The 18,232-nt window shown below is 48.6% G+C and overlaps 1 protein-coding gene across 17 annotated transcripts in view; it reads left to right on the forward strand.

Moving 5' to 3' along the window:
* Positions 1-14,490, forward strand: part of PTPRS (protein tyrosine phosphatase receptor type S) — a 151,073-nt gene extending 136,583 nt beyond the window's left edge. For all 17 annotated transcript variants that reach the window (XM_032203550.1, XM_032203557.1, XM_032203553.1 and 14 more), the window contains 11 exons: positions 1,706-1,829; positions 4,595-4,770; positions 5,346-5,465; positions 5,592-5,746; positions 7,727-8,012; positions 8,461-8,639; positions 9,166-9,292; positions 9,372-9,497; positions 10,573-10,727; positions 11,440-11,575; positions 12,132-14,490. In XM_032203550.1, coding sequence (XP_032059441.1) covers positions 1,706-1,829; positions 4,595-4,770; positions 5,346-5,465; positions 5,592-5,746; positions 7,727-8,012; positions 8,461-8,639; positions 9,166-9,292; positions 9,372-9,497; positions 10,573-10,727; positions 11,440-11,575; positions 12,132-12,200 — 1,653 coding nt within the window. In that variant the 3' untranslated portion in view covers positions 12,201-14,490. The remainder of the gene's footprint in view (positions 1-1,705; positions 1,830-4,594; positions 4,771-5,345; positions 5,466-5,591; positions 5,747-7,726; positions 8,013-8,460; positions 8,640-9,165; positions 9,293-9,371; positions 9,498-10,572; positions 10,728-11,439; positions 11,576-12,131) is intronic.
* Positions 14,491-18,232: the final 3,742 nt, after the last annotated feature.

An 18,232-nucleotide genomic window follows, 5' to 3' on the forward strand; every position in this document is an offset into this window, starting at 1 on the left:
TTTTCTGAACAAAAGGCTGGTTCTGGGATGCTTTCTCCCCGGTCTGGCTTGCAAACACCAACATGTGCGAGGCAGCTCTGCGGTCCCAGCTCCCCACAAAGGGGGGCTGCATGGTGGAGAAGGCGTGTTTGCTCTGCTGGGGTCTTTCACCCCACATTGGGGCGCAAGGGGAGCAGCAGCCTGGTAATATGCTCCATCCTGATTTCAAAGCCTGATTTGCATAATGCAATATCCCAAGTGCCCTGGCTTCGTTCCAGCACAACCTCCTCTAGTGGGAGAGCCAGAGCTAAACAAACATCGCTAATGAAATGAATGTGAGGCGAGATTAGAGGGATAGAGAGCAAACAGACACATTACAACAGTATAAATACCCATTAGTTAGAAATGCTCGGCAGCAGGAGTGCAAGGGAGGACGCTGGTGTCGGGCGCTTTTGTACCCGCGTTGCCCCCACCACCGGAGCTGAGCTCTGCTGGGGAGCTCTGGGGTCAGCACAGCAACGGGGTGCAGAGGCAGCAGGCACCTGGCGAGGGCCAAACTCTGCAGGCTCAAAGGGACGGGCCCAGGTGGGTGCAGGGGGGGCCCTGTCCCCACCGGGCAGGCAGGGAGAGGGAGAGCGAACAGCGGGAAGCAGAACTCGACGCGCTCCTGCCAAGCCTCCAATTGAGGCAAACCCCTAGGGCTCTGCAAAATGATGAAGGAATTAAGCCCTTGTTTTATTTAATTCTCCGGCTGAGGATTTAGAGGTAAACGTAATTAACCTAATTTCCATATCTGGGACAGCTGGACCTTAAAAAAAAAAAAAAATCACCAAACCTGGCATAAATCACCAGGACAGGCAGAGAAGGTTTTTCTCTCCAGCACGTTTCATTGTTTACTCTTATCCCTTCTAGGAAACAGCCGTGTGGATTCAGGCCCTCAGGGCCAGGTTCCTTACCCCCTGTCTGGCCGGGGAGATGCACATCTCCCTCCCTGCTGCCCGCGGGTGCCTGCCCCTGCCACACTCCCGTGGTGTTTTCAGCCCCCTTTGCACCTGGGAGCCCCTGGGCACCGAGCCCTTGCTGTCCCGAGCAGCGCTGTCTCCTCTTTTCATGGAGCAGCCTGCACCTCTCCTGCTGCCTTTTTCCCTGGCAGTTCCCATCCTGCTCGTGTCTGTGGTTATAAACCTCATCGTCGCTTCAATATCTCCCTTCCCAGGTACTCGCTGGTGTATTTATGCCCTCTTAATTGTTGTTGAGTTTAACCATGCACAGATTTAGCCTCTTCATCATTTCACAAATAGCTCCTGATGTGATTGTCCCCGTTGTTCTCTCCCGACTGCCTGCCGTTTGTCAGTGTCAGTAGCTCAGGGCTGCAACTACTCCGGTACAGCCACGGCACGAGTATGATTCGAGGCCTCTGTATTGCAGCCTGAAACTGCACTGATGCTTTTGCCACCACTGCATCATGCCAGAGAGGGAATTGCCTCGGGTACTGCTCTGAGTGCTTGGGGCCAAGGGAAATGGGACCTGAGCACGCTATGCCACTGGGCTGAGGCTTTTCCACAGCAAAGATCTGCTCTTGAGGGAAGAAAACGGTGAATGCTGCATCCTCAGCTAGACCTTCAGAGCCATGACCTGTCCCACTTGGAGCAAGGTACTCGGAGCTTCATTTGCTGCTTTTTTTCCCCCCCTCTGACTCTTCTGTTTTCTCTCCCGATTCCTCCAGTCCATTGACCCTGGTCAGCAGTTCACCTGGGAGCACTCCAACCTGGAAGTGAACAAGCCCAAAAACCGTTACGCAAACGTGATCGCCTACGACCACTCGCGCGTCATCCTGCTGCCCATCGAAGGTACCGTAGCAGCGTCTGCTCCTCCCTGGTAGCTAGGCTGAAGTTCCTGCCCAGGAACATCTTATACGTGCTCTCTTCCCTTCCCTGTTCCCTTCTATTTATATTCTTCCCTTAGCATCTCCCTGGGGGGTAGCAAGCGAGAGGTACCTGTGTAAACCACACATTTGTTAAATTCTGGTGACTGACATATTCCCTGGAGCTGCAATCTCTCATTTCAAAGGCTGCTTTATCAAGAAGCTGTCTTTGCTTTACTTAGAGATCCCCGCGATACGTTTCTGACGAACAGGAAGAATTCAGACCACATAGTGCTTCAGAGAGAGCGGAGCAGGGCAGCGGGTGGCGGTGGATGTGGAACGTTATCTGTACAGCAGATGAATAAGAAGCAGGCACAGGGCTAATTGTACAAATGTGAGTGTCAGCAGCACAGCAAAGATGAGGCTGCTGAGTCGTGCAGACGTGAAGCTTGCGCGGCATGCAGCTCCCACTGCAGTGCTGGCCCCTAAAAGGCTAAGAATAAGGAAGGTTTAGTGTTAGCCTGAGAGGTCATAAATTGTTTTCTGAGCTTCTTACGTGAGTGATGGTGCAGTTAGAAAATTTACATTACATTTCACAACCCGTGGCTCTTGACAGAGTTGCTATGGTGCATGCTACGATAAGAGGGGCTTTTGGTGGAGAGGAGATGGAGTTTAACGGGGGATCTGCTTTGGTTGCTGCCTCTGAGATAACCTGAGATGATGAGACTGGAATATTTTGTGTGGCTGTGCTGTATGGATAAAGCGTTTGTGGCCAGTCTTGCATTGCCAGAGCTGATCATCTGAGCAGAGAGGATATGGGACATGCAAATAGCCCCCTGGTGATTTCAAAGGTTAATTCAGAAGCCTTCGTGACAAGGGAATTGCTAGAATAATCTCCCTCTGCCAAGGTAATTCTGAGGGATCGAAGGAGGCAGAAGAGCTGCTCCTGAGGTAACAAAAGATCATGGTGATCTGCCAAAAAGCTGCACAAATCTGGATTGGTCTTGTCTGCCATTAGAGGATTTTAAGCATTTCTCATTGTGAAGACGCCTGTGTTCTAGCTTGTTTTTCTTCTGAGATTAATATTGCATGAGCCAAGGAAAGCCAAGTCTTTAAAAAGTTGCCTTGTCATTCAAGAGAAGAGCCCAAGTGCAGAAATGAAGGACACCAGGCTGGTCTCTGCTCTCGGGAAAGCAGGAGGCAGGGTGGATGCAGGCAGCACTCGCTGCCCCGGTGGCATCGTGAGCTGCTGACGGCAGCATAAGTACAAGGGAGCGAGGTTTAATTTCCAAGCCTCTGAGAGGTTCTGACTTGTCTTGGCTGCTCTGTTCCTTCCTACCAGGCTGTAGCTTATGCTGAGAGCTGGAAGATGAAAGGCGTTGGAGGAATTAGTTGTTGCTTTCTTTTTGTTTTAAATCTGGACTTGTCAAGGCTGCAGATTGTCACCGTCTGCTTGGTCAGGAAGAAGTAGTGGCTTTAATTCAGTGACTTCTCTGTAACTGGGCCTGTCACAGCACAAAACATTGCCGGAGCTCATGGCCACCATTTTAAATTACAGAGCGGACCCGAGGGGGCCGGAGAGGAGATTAATTCCGGAAGCTCAGCCTTGATCACGTTCCTGCTGCCGCCGCACAGCCACCTTCCCTTCTGAAATTTCAGCTTGGGAAGGGCTGGGGGAAGGGAACCCTCCAGAAATTTAATCAAAAGCCATTTCCACCAGCAGCTGAAATTACCGAGTACCCTTGAGGACTGGCAGGCAATTCAGCCTGGATCATACCTAGCCAATAGAAGCAGCGATGCCTTTTGCTCCAGCAGGACGAGGACCAGCAACCCAATTTCATATTGGTACAGCTCCCCACCCTTAGCTGCCCCTCGAGACACGAGTTAAGCGTTCTGTACCGAGTTAATCTTAGGTTAGCAGAAACCTGCCAGCCCGGCCAACCGCTCTGCTGTAATTAGGAAGGGGCCAACTCTCCAAACAGTGCAAACTGTCCGTGCCAGTCCTGGAGGCTCTCTAAAGCTGAACCTGAACACCAGCGCATGCCAGTGTCCATTTTAACTTCAGAGCAGCTTTCTCCTGCCATGTCCCAATCACCCTCTTCGCTCTGGCAGTACCTTCTGCCACTCGTATCAAACCCGTCAGGCAAGGACACGAGCAGGCAGCTGTAACTCAATAGCCTGTAACTTATGCAAATAGAAAAAAATAAAAATAAAAATGACAGCGGGTAATTTAAAGCAAGTCAAAGCCTGTAATTTCAAAGCCTTTACTGGCTGAATCCAGCCTGGTTTTATTCCGTGCTTTGTCCAGCTGTAGCTCGCTGCCTGGAATTAGGCTGTGGACCACGCTGAGCATCACCCAGATGCGTTTGGTACCCAGCTCCTGGGCATTTTGGGACAAGGACTTCTTTTGTTCTATTTGAGAGCAGCAAAGCAAGAGCCCTAAGCCTGCACTTTCGCTCCTATAAGTAACACCAATAAGAGTGTGGTCTCAAGGTTTAATAGTTGGTCTCTCTAACATATCCTGCAGGAAATTATTTGTCTTCCTGTAGCTCAGACCGTCAAGACGGGAACTTCAGCTGGGAAGAATTTGCAAAGAGTCTTCCTGCAGTGACTCCAACCCAGCAAGCCATGAAGGCTCTCATGTTTTGCAGGGAAATTCTCTCTAACGTTCTTGTGCAAATCTTATGCTTCCAGCTGCATCAAGTCCTGTCCTGCACAACCCACTGACTTGGTTTTGCTGATTTAATGCAGGAATTGTGGGCAGTGATTACATTAATGCCAACTACATTGATGGCTACCGGAAGCAGAATGCCTACATTGCCACGCAAGGACCTCTGCCAGAGACCTTTGGGGACTTCTGGAGGATGGTGTGGGAGCAGCGCTCAGCTACTATTGTTATGATGACTAAGCTGGAGGAGAAATCACGGGTAAGAAGCATGAGAGGGATGACAAGTTAGTCATAATCCTGGGGGACTGGAGGGTAGGGTTGGGGAACAGTGAATTCCTTTGATCTGCAGCCCACGTTTATGTCAGTGGGGGATTTCTACCTGTTTTGCCAGCACCCTGAAAGTTCAGTGATTCATTCCTTCAAAAAAAAAAAAAAAAAAAAATTCATCCCAGAAAGCTGCAGCCTCCATTGCAGCTCCAAGAGAAGAGGACACTCAATGCCACCACGTGCTCTGTAGGTCTGTCCTGGAGTTAATCGTTTGGCAGACCTCAGATTTTATGTTCAGTTCTCGTTTAACAAGCCCCAGTACTTTCACTCTCATTTTCAAGATGACTCCAGTCTGTTGATGTGATTGATGTGGTGCACCAAAGCCTTCGTAGGAGCTTTCCATGCCAGGTGTCTCCCTGTTGCGGTGCTCTGGAAAGAAACATTCCTTGCACCTTCCCTCCCCTTTGCAACCTTGCGAGCTTCACTTGTAACATCAGGATGCTTTGGGGATGAGTTCCAGCAGTCCGGGGTTTGTTCCAGCATTCAGCATTGCCTTCTGTCTTCCAGATCAAGTGTGACCAGTACTGGCCAGGCCGAGGTACGGACACCTACGGGATGATTCAAGTGACGTTACTCGACACCATCGAGTTGGCCACATTCTGTGTTCGAACGTTCTCCCTTCATAAGGTGAGCTTTCTCCTGCCCCCGTTTCCTTCCCAGAGACGGGCACGCTCTCGTCCTCACCCAGCACGGTCAGGGCACGGCGCTGTGCTGGTACTGCACGTTACCCTCGGCGTGTTCCTCTCTTTGCAGAACGGCTCCAGTGAGAAGCGGGAGGTCCGCCAGTTCCAGTTCACAGCGTGGCCTGACCACGGTGTACCCGAGTACCCCACCCCGTTCCTGGCTTTCCTGAGACGGGTGAAAACCTGCAACCCCCCTGATGCTGGTCCAATCGTGGTGCACTGCAGGTACTGATATCCCACACTGCACTCTTACACGGGGCTCTCTGCAAGGGAGGCAAAATGTCAGTAGGCCATTTATCTGTACCTCAGAGACATTTAATCTCCTAGCGAGTACCCAGCCAGTAAGAGCCATCCTGTAAAGTGGATTCCCAGCCAACGTCTGACAAGGATACTTGGGGTTTTCATTCAGTGCAGAATTTCCAGCAATGAGTGGTTTAGTTGGCTCCAAATTACTCTGACTTTACTAGCAGCAGGAAGCACCTTGTGCTGTTCTGGCCTCTGTTTCTCTGTGCAGGGGTAGTTTCTTGTCACAGTGGGAAAGGAGGAAGCTCAAGTGTGACCTAGGAAGCTGCTTGGCAGTGCTGCATTGGGTGTTTGGGAGGGAGAGATGCTTGAGCTGTCAAAGGGATAGCTGACATTGATTGAAAGAGGGGGTTTTTGAGTGCTGCAGCCATTCTGATATGACAAACTGAAGGCCCCCGCAGGCAGGTAGCATTCCCTAATTCAATTTCCAACCCAAAGAGGAACACTTGCAGCCTCAACTTAGATAAATCCCTGTGTTCCTCAGGAGGTTGTGGAGAAGCCTGCAGGTTACTCAGCACTGAGGAAAGACATCTGAATTTTACAGGCTGCTGGGGGAAGTTAATCCTGCCTCTCCTGGAGGATGCCATTTAAACAGGCTTTGTAAGTGGGCAACTTATCACTAACCTTGCAGATGGCAATTATCGTGCACCTCTCAGAAAATGAATAAAGAGAGCTGTCAGCTCACAATGTGCAGGAACCGGCTCCCAGATCAGCTGCTAAATTCTTGCCAAAGCTCCAGTCACCTGCTTGGTTCAGGTGTTAGGCAATCTAATTAACAGAGATCAAGGGGGCTTTATGAAAAAAGGGCACTGCACCAGAATAGTGAAAGGAAACCCTTTATTAGCAGTGGCAAATGCACAGACCCACAGAGCCCTGCTGATTCACAAATGCCATTACATGCAAGTCTGATGTTACCTCAATGCACAAAAACATTCAGGAAAAGGGGTGACGCATGTAACTCATTACAACATCAGTCGTTTCTCAGATGCTGAAAGATCTGAGTGTTAGACATGCTTTTTAAGCCCTTAGGTCGTGCTAACCTTTTGCACAAGCTCCCTACCTAGCATTGTTGTAATTGTGTGTCTGCCAGGAGAGCTCCCCTCATGGGGATGTGACACAAAGAGGTGTGAGAAGCGGGGCAGATCAGTGTGGAGGGGCAACAGTCAAGCTACCAGAGGCCACCTTTCATCTTGGGTCCTCAGGTGACAGAAGGCCAAACTCTGTTTTGGAATTTTTTGTTAACCTGAGCAGAGACTCAAAGTGAATCTCTGCACATTGCAAACTGTCTTTGGTACTAGGGCTGAGCACATCTGCACCCAGAGTAGCACAGACAATGAGGGAACTTTACCATCCACTGGCTCTGAACTCCAGGAGCCTCCCTGTGCCACTGTGGCCCAGGCTGGGCTCAGATAAGCAGCCCTTTAGGTGCCAGCACAGGCTTTACAGGTGCCACTGTAGCACCAGTGACTTCAGAGCAGCAGTAACTCTGGTGTCATCGCTGTCCTCCACTGTCCCAAATCTTCCAACAGTTTGTTTTTTGTTTTGTTTTTTAAATTTGCTAAGAGCAACACATTGAGGTGAGTGGGAATTAACACAACCAGTTTGATTAAGCAAGTTCCTTTAATACAAGAAAATCCATAAAACAGATGAACCAAAACCATTTGGGTATGTTCTGGTTTGCTAAGAATTCCTTGGTCTCAGCTCTTCAATAGCTGTGTTCACAAGGCTTCAGTTCTGTCCCATCCAGTGAGTGCAGGTCGTTCGCTGTCTGCCTTGTGTCCATTCCTACCCCACAATTACTGTTGTTTGCACCAGTGGAAAGCTCCTCGCTTGGGTGGCAAAGAACCTCTTTCTTTGGTGGGTGAGTTGTCCGTCGCTCAGCTTTCTTCCTCTACTTTTCAGCGCGGGAGTTGGAAGGACCGGCTGCTTCATTGTGATCGACGCCATGCTAGAGAGGATAAAACACGAGAAGACAGTGGACATTTACGGGCACGTTACCCTCATGAGGTCACAGCGCAACTACATGGTGCAGACAGAAGACCAGTACAGCTTTATACACGATGCCTTGCTTGAGGCTGTTGCCTGTGGCAACACAGAAGTCCCAGCTAGGAATCTCTACACATACATCCAGAAACTGGCACAGATCGAAGTTGGAGAGCACGTGACAGGCATGGAACTGGAGTTCAAGGTAAAGGCAGGCGCTTGAACTGGGCTAGTAGTGACTGGGGAAGGCTCTGTGTGCCTCGTGGGAGCTGTCTTCTGCTGGCACTCATAGCAGACAGGGAGCCTTTACAAGGCTGCTGGAACTTCTTGGTGCCACGTTAGAGAAGTAATTATTCTGGCTTCTGCTGCTGCAGTTCCCAGGGGAAACTGCGCTGTTGCTGCAGGAGGCTTGGCTGGTTGTTTCAAATCCACACTGAATTTGCTCCTTCCTTAGATTGGGTTTTTAAATGTTTGCTGTGAAAGTTTTGCTGGGGGGACGTGTCACACTCTCTGTCCTCCAGAAATGGGGAGCACATGAGGTGGAACAAAATGGTGGAGCACAGAGGGCAAGTTATGTAGGCTGCCGTGGGGGCCAGGCAGATGAGGGCAGCCAGGAGCTGAGCAAGTGGTTGTGACTCTGCTTTTATCTTCAGCGACTCGCCAACTCCAAAGCCCACACCTCCAGGTTCATCAGTGCCAATCTCCCATGCAACAAATTCAAGAATCGCCTTGTCAACATCATGCCATACGAGACGACGCGGGTCTGCCTTCAGCCCATCAGGGGAGTGGAAGGGTCAGACTACATCAACGCCAGCTTTATTGATGGCTACAGGTAACCAGCACCTGGCTGCCCCCACCACCATCAGGGGGTGAACTTAACCCAGCAGACTGCTTTCTGAGGATGCAGCACTAAGGGATTAGGTGATTAGGACTAGGTGATAACAACCGTCTGTTCTGGCCCATCCCCTACCTGTACTGCACACAGTACACGTTTAGAGGGAAATTCCTTCTTGCTTACAGCTCATAACAGTGTGATCTGGATTCACCTTCACCTGTGGAAACAGTAATTAGAAAAAGCTTCACCACTCAAGCTTTTGTTGTTTTGGGTTGGTTTGGGTTTTAGTTTGTGGTGTTGTTTTTTTTTTTTTTTGGCCACTAGCACCAAAGACACCACCTCAGACCCCCTTTAGACACTGCACCCTTCTAGCTCTGTCCCAGCACTCCTATTTGTTTTCCTGTATTTCAGTCTTTGCGTGTGCTTCCCACAGTCATGTGCACAAGCCATGGTGTACTCTCATGGTACAAGCCATGATGTAGCCTCCTCTTGACCCATGCCTCAGGTTTGTGTTCTATTTCAGACAACAGAAGGCATACATCGCTACACAAGGGCCCCTGGCAGAGACCACAGAAGATTTCTGGCGGATGCTATGGGAAAACAACTCCACCATTGTCGTGATGTTGACTAAGCTTCGCGAGATGGGTCGGGTAAGTGTGCACTAAGAAGCAGGGGGGGGAGAAGCCTTCAACCCAAGGGCTAACAGAGACATTTCTTTCCCCTTGGCAGGAAAAGTGCCATCAGTACTGGCCCGCAGAGCGTTCTGCCCGGTACCAGTACTTTGTAGTAGATCCCATGGCTGAATACAACATGCCTCAGTACATCCTGCGAGAATTCAAGGTCACCGATGCCAGGGTAAGCAACGTACGAGGTGCAGTCTGTGTTTGCAAGGGTAACAGTTTTGGGGGTGGGGGGACTGGAGTGGCTCAAACACATGCGATCAAGAACATGGCTTACAGAAAGCAGTGGAGTTTGGCTCCTATAAGAAAAACTGAGGTGTAAACTCTTCCTATGAGAAAATCTGGGATTATCCTCAGCGGATGAGAGATTAGTTATGATGAGGAATGGAATGCACAGCCACAGATAAATTGTACTTAAATATGTTTTCTTATAAACTGAGTTTTCTAAGCTCTGTTCACTAATCACAGTAGTGAGTCACTGTTAGAAGTTCACCAAGCTTTGGGCTTTACTTACAGCTTATTTGAAAGGAAAGCAGAATGTCCCCAAACACCTAATAAAAACAAAGACTTGCAAAGGATACTCTTTGCCCTACAGAAAACGTACACTTCTCTTCTGGTTTTAAGGAGAGACGCTATCACTAAGATTCAAAGGGGCACTGACTCAATCCTAGATTCAATGTCAGATCTCTCCTCCCAGGGAACATTTCAGTTTGTTCTGAGATTTGGTTAGCAAATGTAACTCTCACTCTCAAAGCAGTTTTCCCTGCTTTTGAGGTTGTCAGTATTGTAGAACCTGATAATCCTATTTGCAAGGTTGAGGAGGAGGATGCTTCGTCAGTCCTGGTAGAACAAGATTTATCTTCCTGTCAGCTGTAATTCTGACACTATGGCAACTCTTCCTCAAGATTGATAGAGAGGCCATAACCTCCCCTTGGATGTTCCTTTGCTGAAGACTCCATCTGCGCAGTCTTTGCAGTGGTTGGACCTTTCAGGACACCTGCCAGGAGCATAGATCTGCACTGACAAACCAACTCCAGAAATGTCAAGTGCAAGATGAGCAGCTTCATCATGATATATATTAAATCCAACACAAAGTTGGTTTGACTTTTTGTGCCCCTTAACGAACTAGCAATAAAATGTGGTGGTGGTTTTTTTGGTTGTTTGTTTGTTTTTTGGTTTTTGTTTTTTTGCCATTTGTACTTGGTAACAGAAACACAGGATGTTTTAGCTATTAATATTTTCTTCCCCAGGATGGTCAGTCACGAACTGTTCGTCAGTTCCAGTTCACTGACTGGCCAGAACAAGGCGTGCCAAAATCAGGAGAAGGTTTTATCGATTTCATTGGACAGGTACATAAGACCAAGGAGCAGTTTGGCCAGGATGGCCCCATCTCTGTCCACTGCAGGTAAGCATGTACGAATGGAAACACTGAATTAATTTATCTGAGGATGCAAAAGAGCCAAAGGAATTAAAATCCCGCAGGCATGTCTCTCCTTTCCCACCCCATCATTGCAGGTAGATTTCATGGGGTGGGGCTGGAATGGATGGCTAAAGACTGTTGATTTTGCCAACCAAACTCATCTCCCTTCAGACCTGGGCAGTGCCCCCAAGGCTTTTGCCCCCCTTCTATCCAGATGAGAGGTATGAAATGCTGATGGATGCCCTGCAGGACACAGGAATCACAGTGTTAATCAATATTTGACCTGCAGCATTTTACCTGTTTTATTACCAGTCTCAGCCCAGTTCTGCAGCCCTAATACTGCTAGCCTGTGTTTGCTGATAGCAAGATACCTTCTGCCCAGTGGGAGGAAGAAAGTGCTATTTCACCTATTTACTTCAAAAAAAAAAAAAAAAAAAAAAACACACTAGTGTTGAATATTAGTAATAATTCTCACACTGAATGCTGTTCACTGCTCCCCAAAACTTTTTTTTTTTAATGTTAGTCTCTCAAATGTTTGGGTCACACACTTTGGCAGTGAGACTTTCCAGCTCTAACATGTTTATGTTCATAAGACAAGGCTGTTAGTTCAACCATACCATAACCTCAGTGTTTAAGAAAGCATTGGACCATTGTAACGTACCATTTTTTGGTGTTTTTCCATCTCCCATTGCTGCAGTGCTGGTGTGGGCAGGACTGGAGTGTTTATCACACTGAGTATCGTCCTGGAAAGAATGCGCTATGAGGGTGTTGTAGATATTTTCCAGACAGTAAAGATGCTGCGAACGCAACGACCTGCTATGGTGCAAACAGAGGTAAGGTGGAGCAGCAAGCCCTTTCTTTGTCACTGTTTACAGGACCTGAGTAGCAAGTCCCAGACCTTTGCAGACCAATTCCCCAAATGCCCTGGCTGAGTGCAGCAGACTTTTTGCCCTTCTAACCATTAGCAAAACCTTACCTGAAGGGTAAGCAAGCCCAGGCTGCACTATTGGTTCACTTTACTAAGTAATAATAACAACAAACGTGGGCCTTCAAATTTCTTAAAGATTTCATCCCAGTCTGCCAGCCTTGATTCTTATCTCATCCTGTCTCTGAGATAAGGGGAACTCACCTGCTTCTAAACACAGCCCACTTTTTTTTTTTTTTGCTGCAGAGAGTGGAAAACTATTGGCAGGATGCCTGCTATCTATGAGATGCATGACAATAAGGAAAAGGGATTTCCTTTCCCAGTAGCTCACAGCTCTTTGAGAATAAAAGGGTCTGTGCAGGGTTCCTGCCCAGGTGTGCACTAGCTGGAAGTGGGGCAGGGAACTGTAGAGCGGCTGTTTCAACCTCTGAAGCTGAAGCACTGTTTTTCTTTCCTGTTTGCAGGATGAATACCAGTTCTGTTACCAGGCAGCTTTGGAATATCTGGGAAGTTTTGATCACTATGCAACATAAAAAGCCATCCGTTGTGCAGACTTTACCAACCACTTAAGTCCTGGAAGGCCTCTTTTGACCCAGGAGGAGCGCTTGAACTTACAAAACTGAATCAGAAGAAGTACCTTTTCATCTGGACAATGCATTGGGGAGCAGGGGGAAGGATTGAAAGGAACACCCCTTCAGGAACTCCATGTTGTAACCTGGACCGTGAAGAGGCAGCTCAGGAGATTGCTGAAGGACTGCTTTAAGTGGTGAACTGCTCTTGTTACCTCAAGTGGTGTTCGCTGTGGAAGATGTATGGACATCATGAAACAGATCCAAAAGCTAAAACACACCTTGCGAAACGTTACCGCTGGAGAAGGGAAGGAAACCGACTTTGGTTACATCATTAGAGTTCAGTTTATTTACTAATATAGTTGGCAGTCTTTAAAGGAAGTCACTTGCAGAATTGAAGGTGTTCTGTAAAAGATAAGAAAAGGAACTAAATCTCAACATTTAGACAAACGTAGGGTCAGGAGTTCTTCTAGCTGGAGTCTTAATAACCTCAGTATCAACATTGGGATGATTCTGGGCTTACAGGCACCTTGCAAGCAGCATTCACTGAATGCCCCTGCCACGCGAGAGGTTTTATAGCTCACACTTTGAATACTTGGAACATTCCTCATTTCTTCTAATTCCAAAATTTATTTTTTAGGATATTTAAAATTAGAGAGAGACAGAGAGAGAGAACCCAGACCTGGCTGTGTGGTGTGGCCCCCTCCCCTTGCACATAGGTGGGACAGGTAGAGGTGGCAGCTCCCCTGGGCTGGGTTCGCTGGCTGCTGGTTCTGCTCCCCCTTTTCAGCACATCCAGCTACACAGAGGCATTAATTGGGCAGCAGTGGGACACCCCAGTACAGAAAGGCAGCCCCTTTCCCATTCTCTTTGCACATTCACACAACCCCACTTCTGCTGCAAGGAGCTGTGCCGCCCCACCAGTTCCTGCCACAGAAGGCCAGGAGCATCTCTCTGGAAGGAGCCTGAGAAGCATCCTTAAGAAATTTTATTTCCACTAGCCAACTGCTTCTTGCTGCCAACCCCTCACCTCCGGACACAGCAGCTCTCCGGGTGCGATGCAGCGATACTCCTCAGGACTGTCCCGGTACCACATCAGACCAAGCTCATTGGCACAGCTACGAACATGCCCTAGCTGTATAAATAACTGGGAAAGATCAAGTGAGATCAATGGCATATACTGTGAGTGGCTTTCTTTAAAGTATCGATGTAACTGTAACAAGTGACATTACCTTTTTTTTAAATAGTGTATTTTTTCCTTTTTTTTTTTTTAAAAAAAAAAAGACAAAGAATATCAGTCAATGAATTTAAAAGAAAAATTTGCTTATTTGTTCATATTATGTTCAAAGACAGTCTATTTTTTCACTGTAGAAATGTTACGTGTAATGGCTGTGATATATAAAAATGCAGTGCAAATTGCTACTTCTACATATTGCTTTTCTACCATTTAAAAGGTTTAACTTGCTCATGTAAAAACAAAATGTCCTTTCTGGATTTTTTTGGGGTTCTTTTGTTTTAAAATCGCAGGCATATCACGTGTCTTTGGAAGGGTGGGAGATCAGCAGGCAGGCCGAGATGCGGTGGCAGTGCCAACCTCTCCCCTTCAGCTGTGGCCCTGATGCTCCGTCCTAACAGGGCCAGGGCTGAACTGGGAGAATAAAACACACCAGTGTCTTACGACTGAAGACAAAAAGAGGGCAGTTTCAGAGCCGTGGCACACATCGGCACGGACACAGATTATAAACATCAGTGATGTAATGCAGGTAACAGCCCAACTCTGTCTGGGCCCTGGGAGGTAGATATGAAGTGCTTGCAGGTGTACGTGACAAGGAGTTTTCTTGCAGAAGTGGCAGAGGAGAGAGCACGTCTCGGAAAAGATGCACTGCCCTGAACACTGCTTGCCTGGGACTTTTTTTATTTTTCTAGAAGGGTTTATCATTGCCATCAAGTGCTACCCAGAAAACCCCACAACAATCCATTTCCTGTCTTTAACTGAAAAAGAAAAAAAAAAAAGAACGAAAGGCTTCTTCGAGATTTAACTTCTTATCTGTGTGAAAGTTGCCCAAATTTCTAAGTATGTTGCAGCAAAACCTTACTGGAAGAGTTGGGGGGAGGGAGGGAGGTTTTTTTCCTTTGTATGAGAGCAAAGTGCTGTTGCTTTCACACTGTTATTTCAAACTGAAACAGTAAGTGGTTTTCATACCACTGTGTATGTAGATATATTGACTTTGTATTAAAGGAAGATTGTCTGAAAGGCCTGACTGCAAACCTGTTTGTTGTTGGGAGCGGGCAATGAACAAAGCAGTTGCTCCGTGTAACGCAGCGACTGCAAAACCCTTTTCCCTGGCACACGCAGCCAGGTGGCAGGTTGCTCTCCCTCTGCTGTGCTTATGCTCTTTCTAAAAATAGGCCACCTGTACAAGCCAAACATGCAGTTGCAAAGAAACAACCTCATTTGGAGAGCTTTTAGCCAAGTAGCTGCAGTGCCACTGGTACACGCATCCCCCTGGGTTAGGTCTAGCAGTGTGGCCGTTGGCACGAGCGTACCAGGACCACTGCTCACCCGAGAAGCCACAGCTGCATGGGCTATGCCTGCCTTGAGGGTTAAACCCTTCGGTGGCCTCCATTTCTGCTGCCTCACGTAGCCCTTACATGGGGCAGCAGCATCAAGAGGAGCAGCTCCTGTCCCCTCACCTGCTCAGTCTATGGGGGAAGGAGCCACCAGCACCCCTCAGCTGGCCCAGGCACCATCCTGGCTATGGACCATGGCACCAAGCCTGCAGGCAAGCATTTTTCAGTCAATAAACACTTACTCAGAGCAGGAGGAGGTTAAAGCCGATGGTCACATTTGCAGCATGTGGCGAGGGCAGATGGAGGACTCCCTTGGGACGCTGCTGACGAAGTCTGTGCTGGGGGGAAGAGCCCAGGAGGAGCGCACAGGTCACAGCTCCACCATCCGGAAAAGGCAGAGCCTCGTGTTTCCATTCCCTGCAACACAACAGGGTGACAACACTGAAAGCCCAGAACTCAGATCCTGTCTCAATTTCAGCATGAGGTGCTCACAAACTGTCCATACAAGCCAGATTTATGGCATATAAGCTAAACCAGTCTTGTACTAGGACTGCGGGTGCCATGCCACTCAATCTAGCCTGAGCTTCACATTTTTTCTTCCCCATCAAGTCAGAAAGACATTACGCAGGGAAACACAGGAGATGCAGGTTTTTGGAAGCAGCAGGATGATGAGAGTATTCCTATATCAGTTTCCCCCCCTCCTTGCCTTTACAGCTGTGCTGTGCCAGCACAAACCCTCCCGCCCTCCTAGAACACCACCAGCAGCATTTTGGCTCCCACTTAAAGGAAAAAAGAAGGCTTAGCAAGTTAACATAGAACTGCGATCAAACATCGAGCTGTGAACTCAGGGAATTACATCACCTCCAAAATTTTGTTGCTCCACGTGACAGAGCAAGCAGGGAGTCAAACCACATCAAACCCTGATGGCACAGGAAAAAAGGAGGAGAAAACGAGTATCCTTGTTTGTAAACATCTCATGCAGGCAATTATATGAATAGTAAATATTTTTTCTTTTACTCCTAATCATCTCTTGGACTCGACGATAATTCGTGGCACCAAACCCTACAAGCTAGCAATACAACACAGCAAAGATACTTTTCATCAACCTTGCCTCAGTCAATGCGTTGATTTTTAATATCCCCTTATTCCATCATTGAAGAATAAAAAGGAAAAAACAATTTTCCTTCTAAGCGCTGGAAGTTTTTTTTCTGATTTTCCTTCATCAGCCTCTGTAGCTCTAGCATGTGCCTACCTGGTCTCCTGCGATCTCAGCGGTACTATTCTTGTCTCTCTGTGCTGCTAATCATTTCCACCGCCTCTCCCCAGTCTCTTTGTTTGGTTCCATCCTTTTTTTGAGCTGCTGTGACCACCCCCCATGTAGAGATGCAAAACTCTCACTGAACAGCAATAAATACCACGTGGAGCACGGGGAAATGAGTGACAAAGAACTGGAACAGCAGCTAGGGACAAGGTAAGTCTTTCAAAAAAAAAGAAAAGAAAACACAATACAGTAGGGAGCCAGATACAGAAGCAAATACAAAATAGAATCTCAAAGCAAGAGTAAGGCTGACAACTGCAAAGATGCCTAATGACACTGATTCCACCTTGACGCAGCAGCAATAGGCCTACAACAGGCGGCAATCGGACAACAGCTCCTTCTCTGGAATATCAAGAAAGACGAGCATTATAACCATGAAAAAAAATCCTGTTGACACCTCTGCCTTCTGATTTTCCTCTGGACACCCAGAGGAACTGCCAGCGCCCAGACCAGGAGCTGCAACATGGCCAGGCGCCCCTCCAGGACCCCCTGCCAAGGCTTTGGATGTCCTGCAGGAAAACAAAACAGGACCCAGGGTGAGCTGCATGAAAACACTGCTTGAGAAACACCAACAGAGCCAAGCAGCCCCAGCCCTGGTGCATTTAGGTACCCACAGCTCCCAGCATAAAAGCCAAAACCACCAGTGAGCACAAAGCAGACAGCACCACGTACACACTCCTACGGGCTCGGTTGGACAAGAGGGGCCCTGCAGAGCCCAGGCTCCACAAAAAAAAAAAAACAGTCTGGAACTGTTGCTACTCTGACTCAGCTCAGTATGCTCAGTACTGATATACGCCACCAAGCTGTGCACAAATTCACCCCATCACACGGGATAGCAGCAGCTTTTATGGCTTCTGCCTCTGCGTTCGGCCAGGATCTGAGCCTCAGGGAAGCCGAGGCCCCAGGAGCACAAACCTGCATGCACTAAGTAGTCCCACTGATGCAGCCTTTTACTGGTGCTCGTGAGCTTCCGAAATTACACCCTAATTTGTGGTTTCTGAACGCAACAGAGCGTCGTGCTGGTGGTGTGATTAAGCAGAAATGATTCCGGGCTGCAGGATGCGCGCAGCACACGGGCTGCACCGCAGCGCCCAGCCTCGCTGTGTCGAGCGGATGAAATCCCATTTCTGGTCCAGGCTCCATCTTCCTGGGCTTGCTGTGCCAGCCAGCAGCAGCCTGAAACCCAGCCCACTGTTAGCTGGCTTTTTTTTAATTAAACCCTGAGCGCTGCTCCATTAATGCCCGTTTTCAGCAGGGCAGCAGGGAAGGATCTTGTTTCTTATTGATTCAAAGATCGCTTTCTAACCTGTCTCCCTCTTTTTTTCTTTAACGTGAGCTGACTGATAGCTTTGACAGCACTTTATTAGCTATGCTCGTGCAGGGTGGAAGGAGTAAAGCATCACATGCAGGATTTTTCCAGAAAAGGCCTGGCAGCAAGGCTCCAGATCTCCACGGACACAATCCCTCACAGAGGATCAGGGCTAGAGTGCAGATCGTGGTTTTACAAGGGAATCCCCACTGCACAGCCCTTTATTGAGGCCAAGAGGCACCGCAGAGCCTAACCCAGCCCTGCAGGGGTGGCTGCACCACGCGCTGTCCTCTTGGGGAGGGCGCCCAGCACATATTTGGGTTTTTGCCCTGCGGGGCAATTCTGCACCACGGAGACTTCAGCCAGCAGCAGCCTTGTTCCCCACTGCCCCCCAGGACTTGGAGCTGACCCCAATCCCAGCCTCTGACCCCAGGCCCTGTACGGCCCTCTCCAGAAGCAGGTGGGTCTCAAGGCATCTTCTGACATCATTTACATGCAAATCCTGATCCGATTCTTTTCACGGTTTAATAAACGTCTCCTTGAGCCCTCCCTCTTCCCCAAATTACTCTTCCCCTGCTCGAGCACAGCTGCTGGAAGGCTGCCGGGCCCCAAACCCCCTCACAGGGGCCAGGGCTCAGCTCAGGGCAGCACGGCTGGAGCTCAGCAGCAGGGGTTTGTGGGGAGCAGCCTCGTCCCAGTGAGCATTTGCCCCACACCATGCAAAACCGTCACATGAATCCATCTTAATTTGCATCGGCCTGGATGCCAAATCTCCACGGGACTGATTTGCAAAAGCCC

The sequence above is a fragment of the Aythya fuligula genome, chromosome 26, assembly GCF_009819795.1.
Source record: "Aythya fuligula isolate bAytFul2 chromosome 26, bAytFul2.pri, whole genome shotgun sequence".
Lineage (NCBI taxonomy): Eukaryota > Metazoa > Chordata > Aves > Anseriformes > Anatidae > Aythya > Aythya fuligula.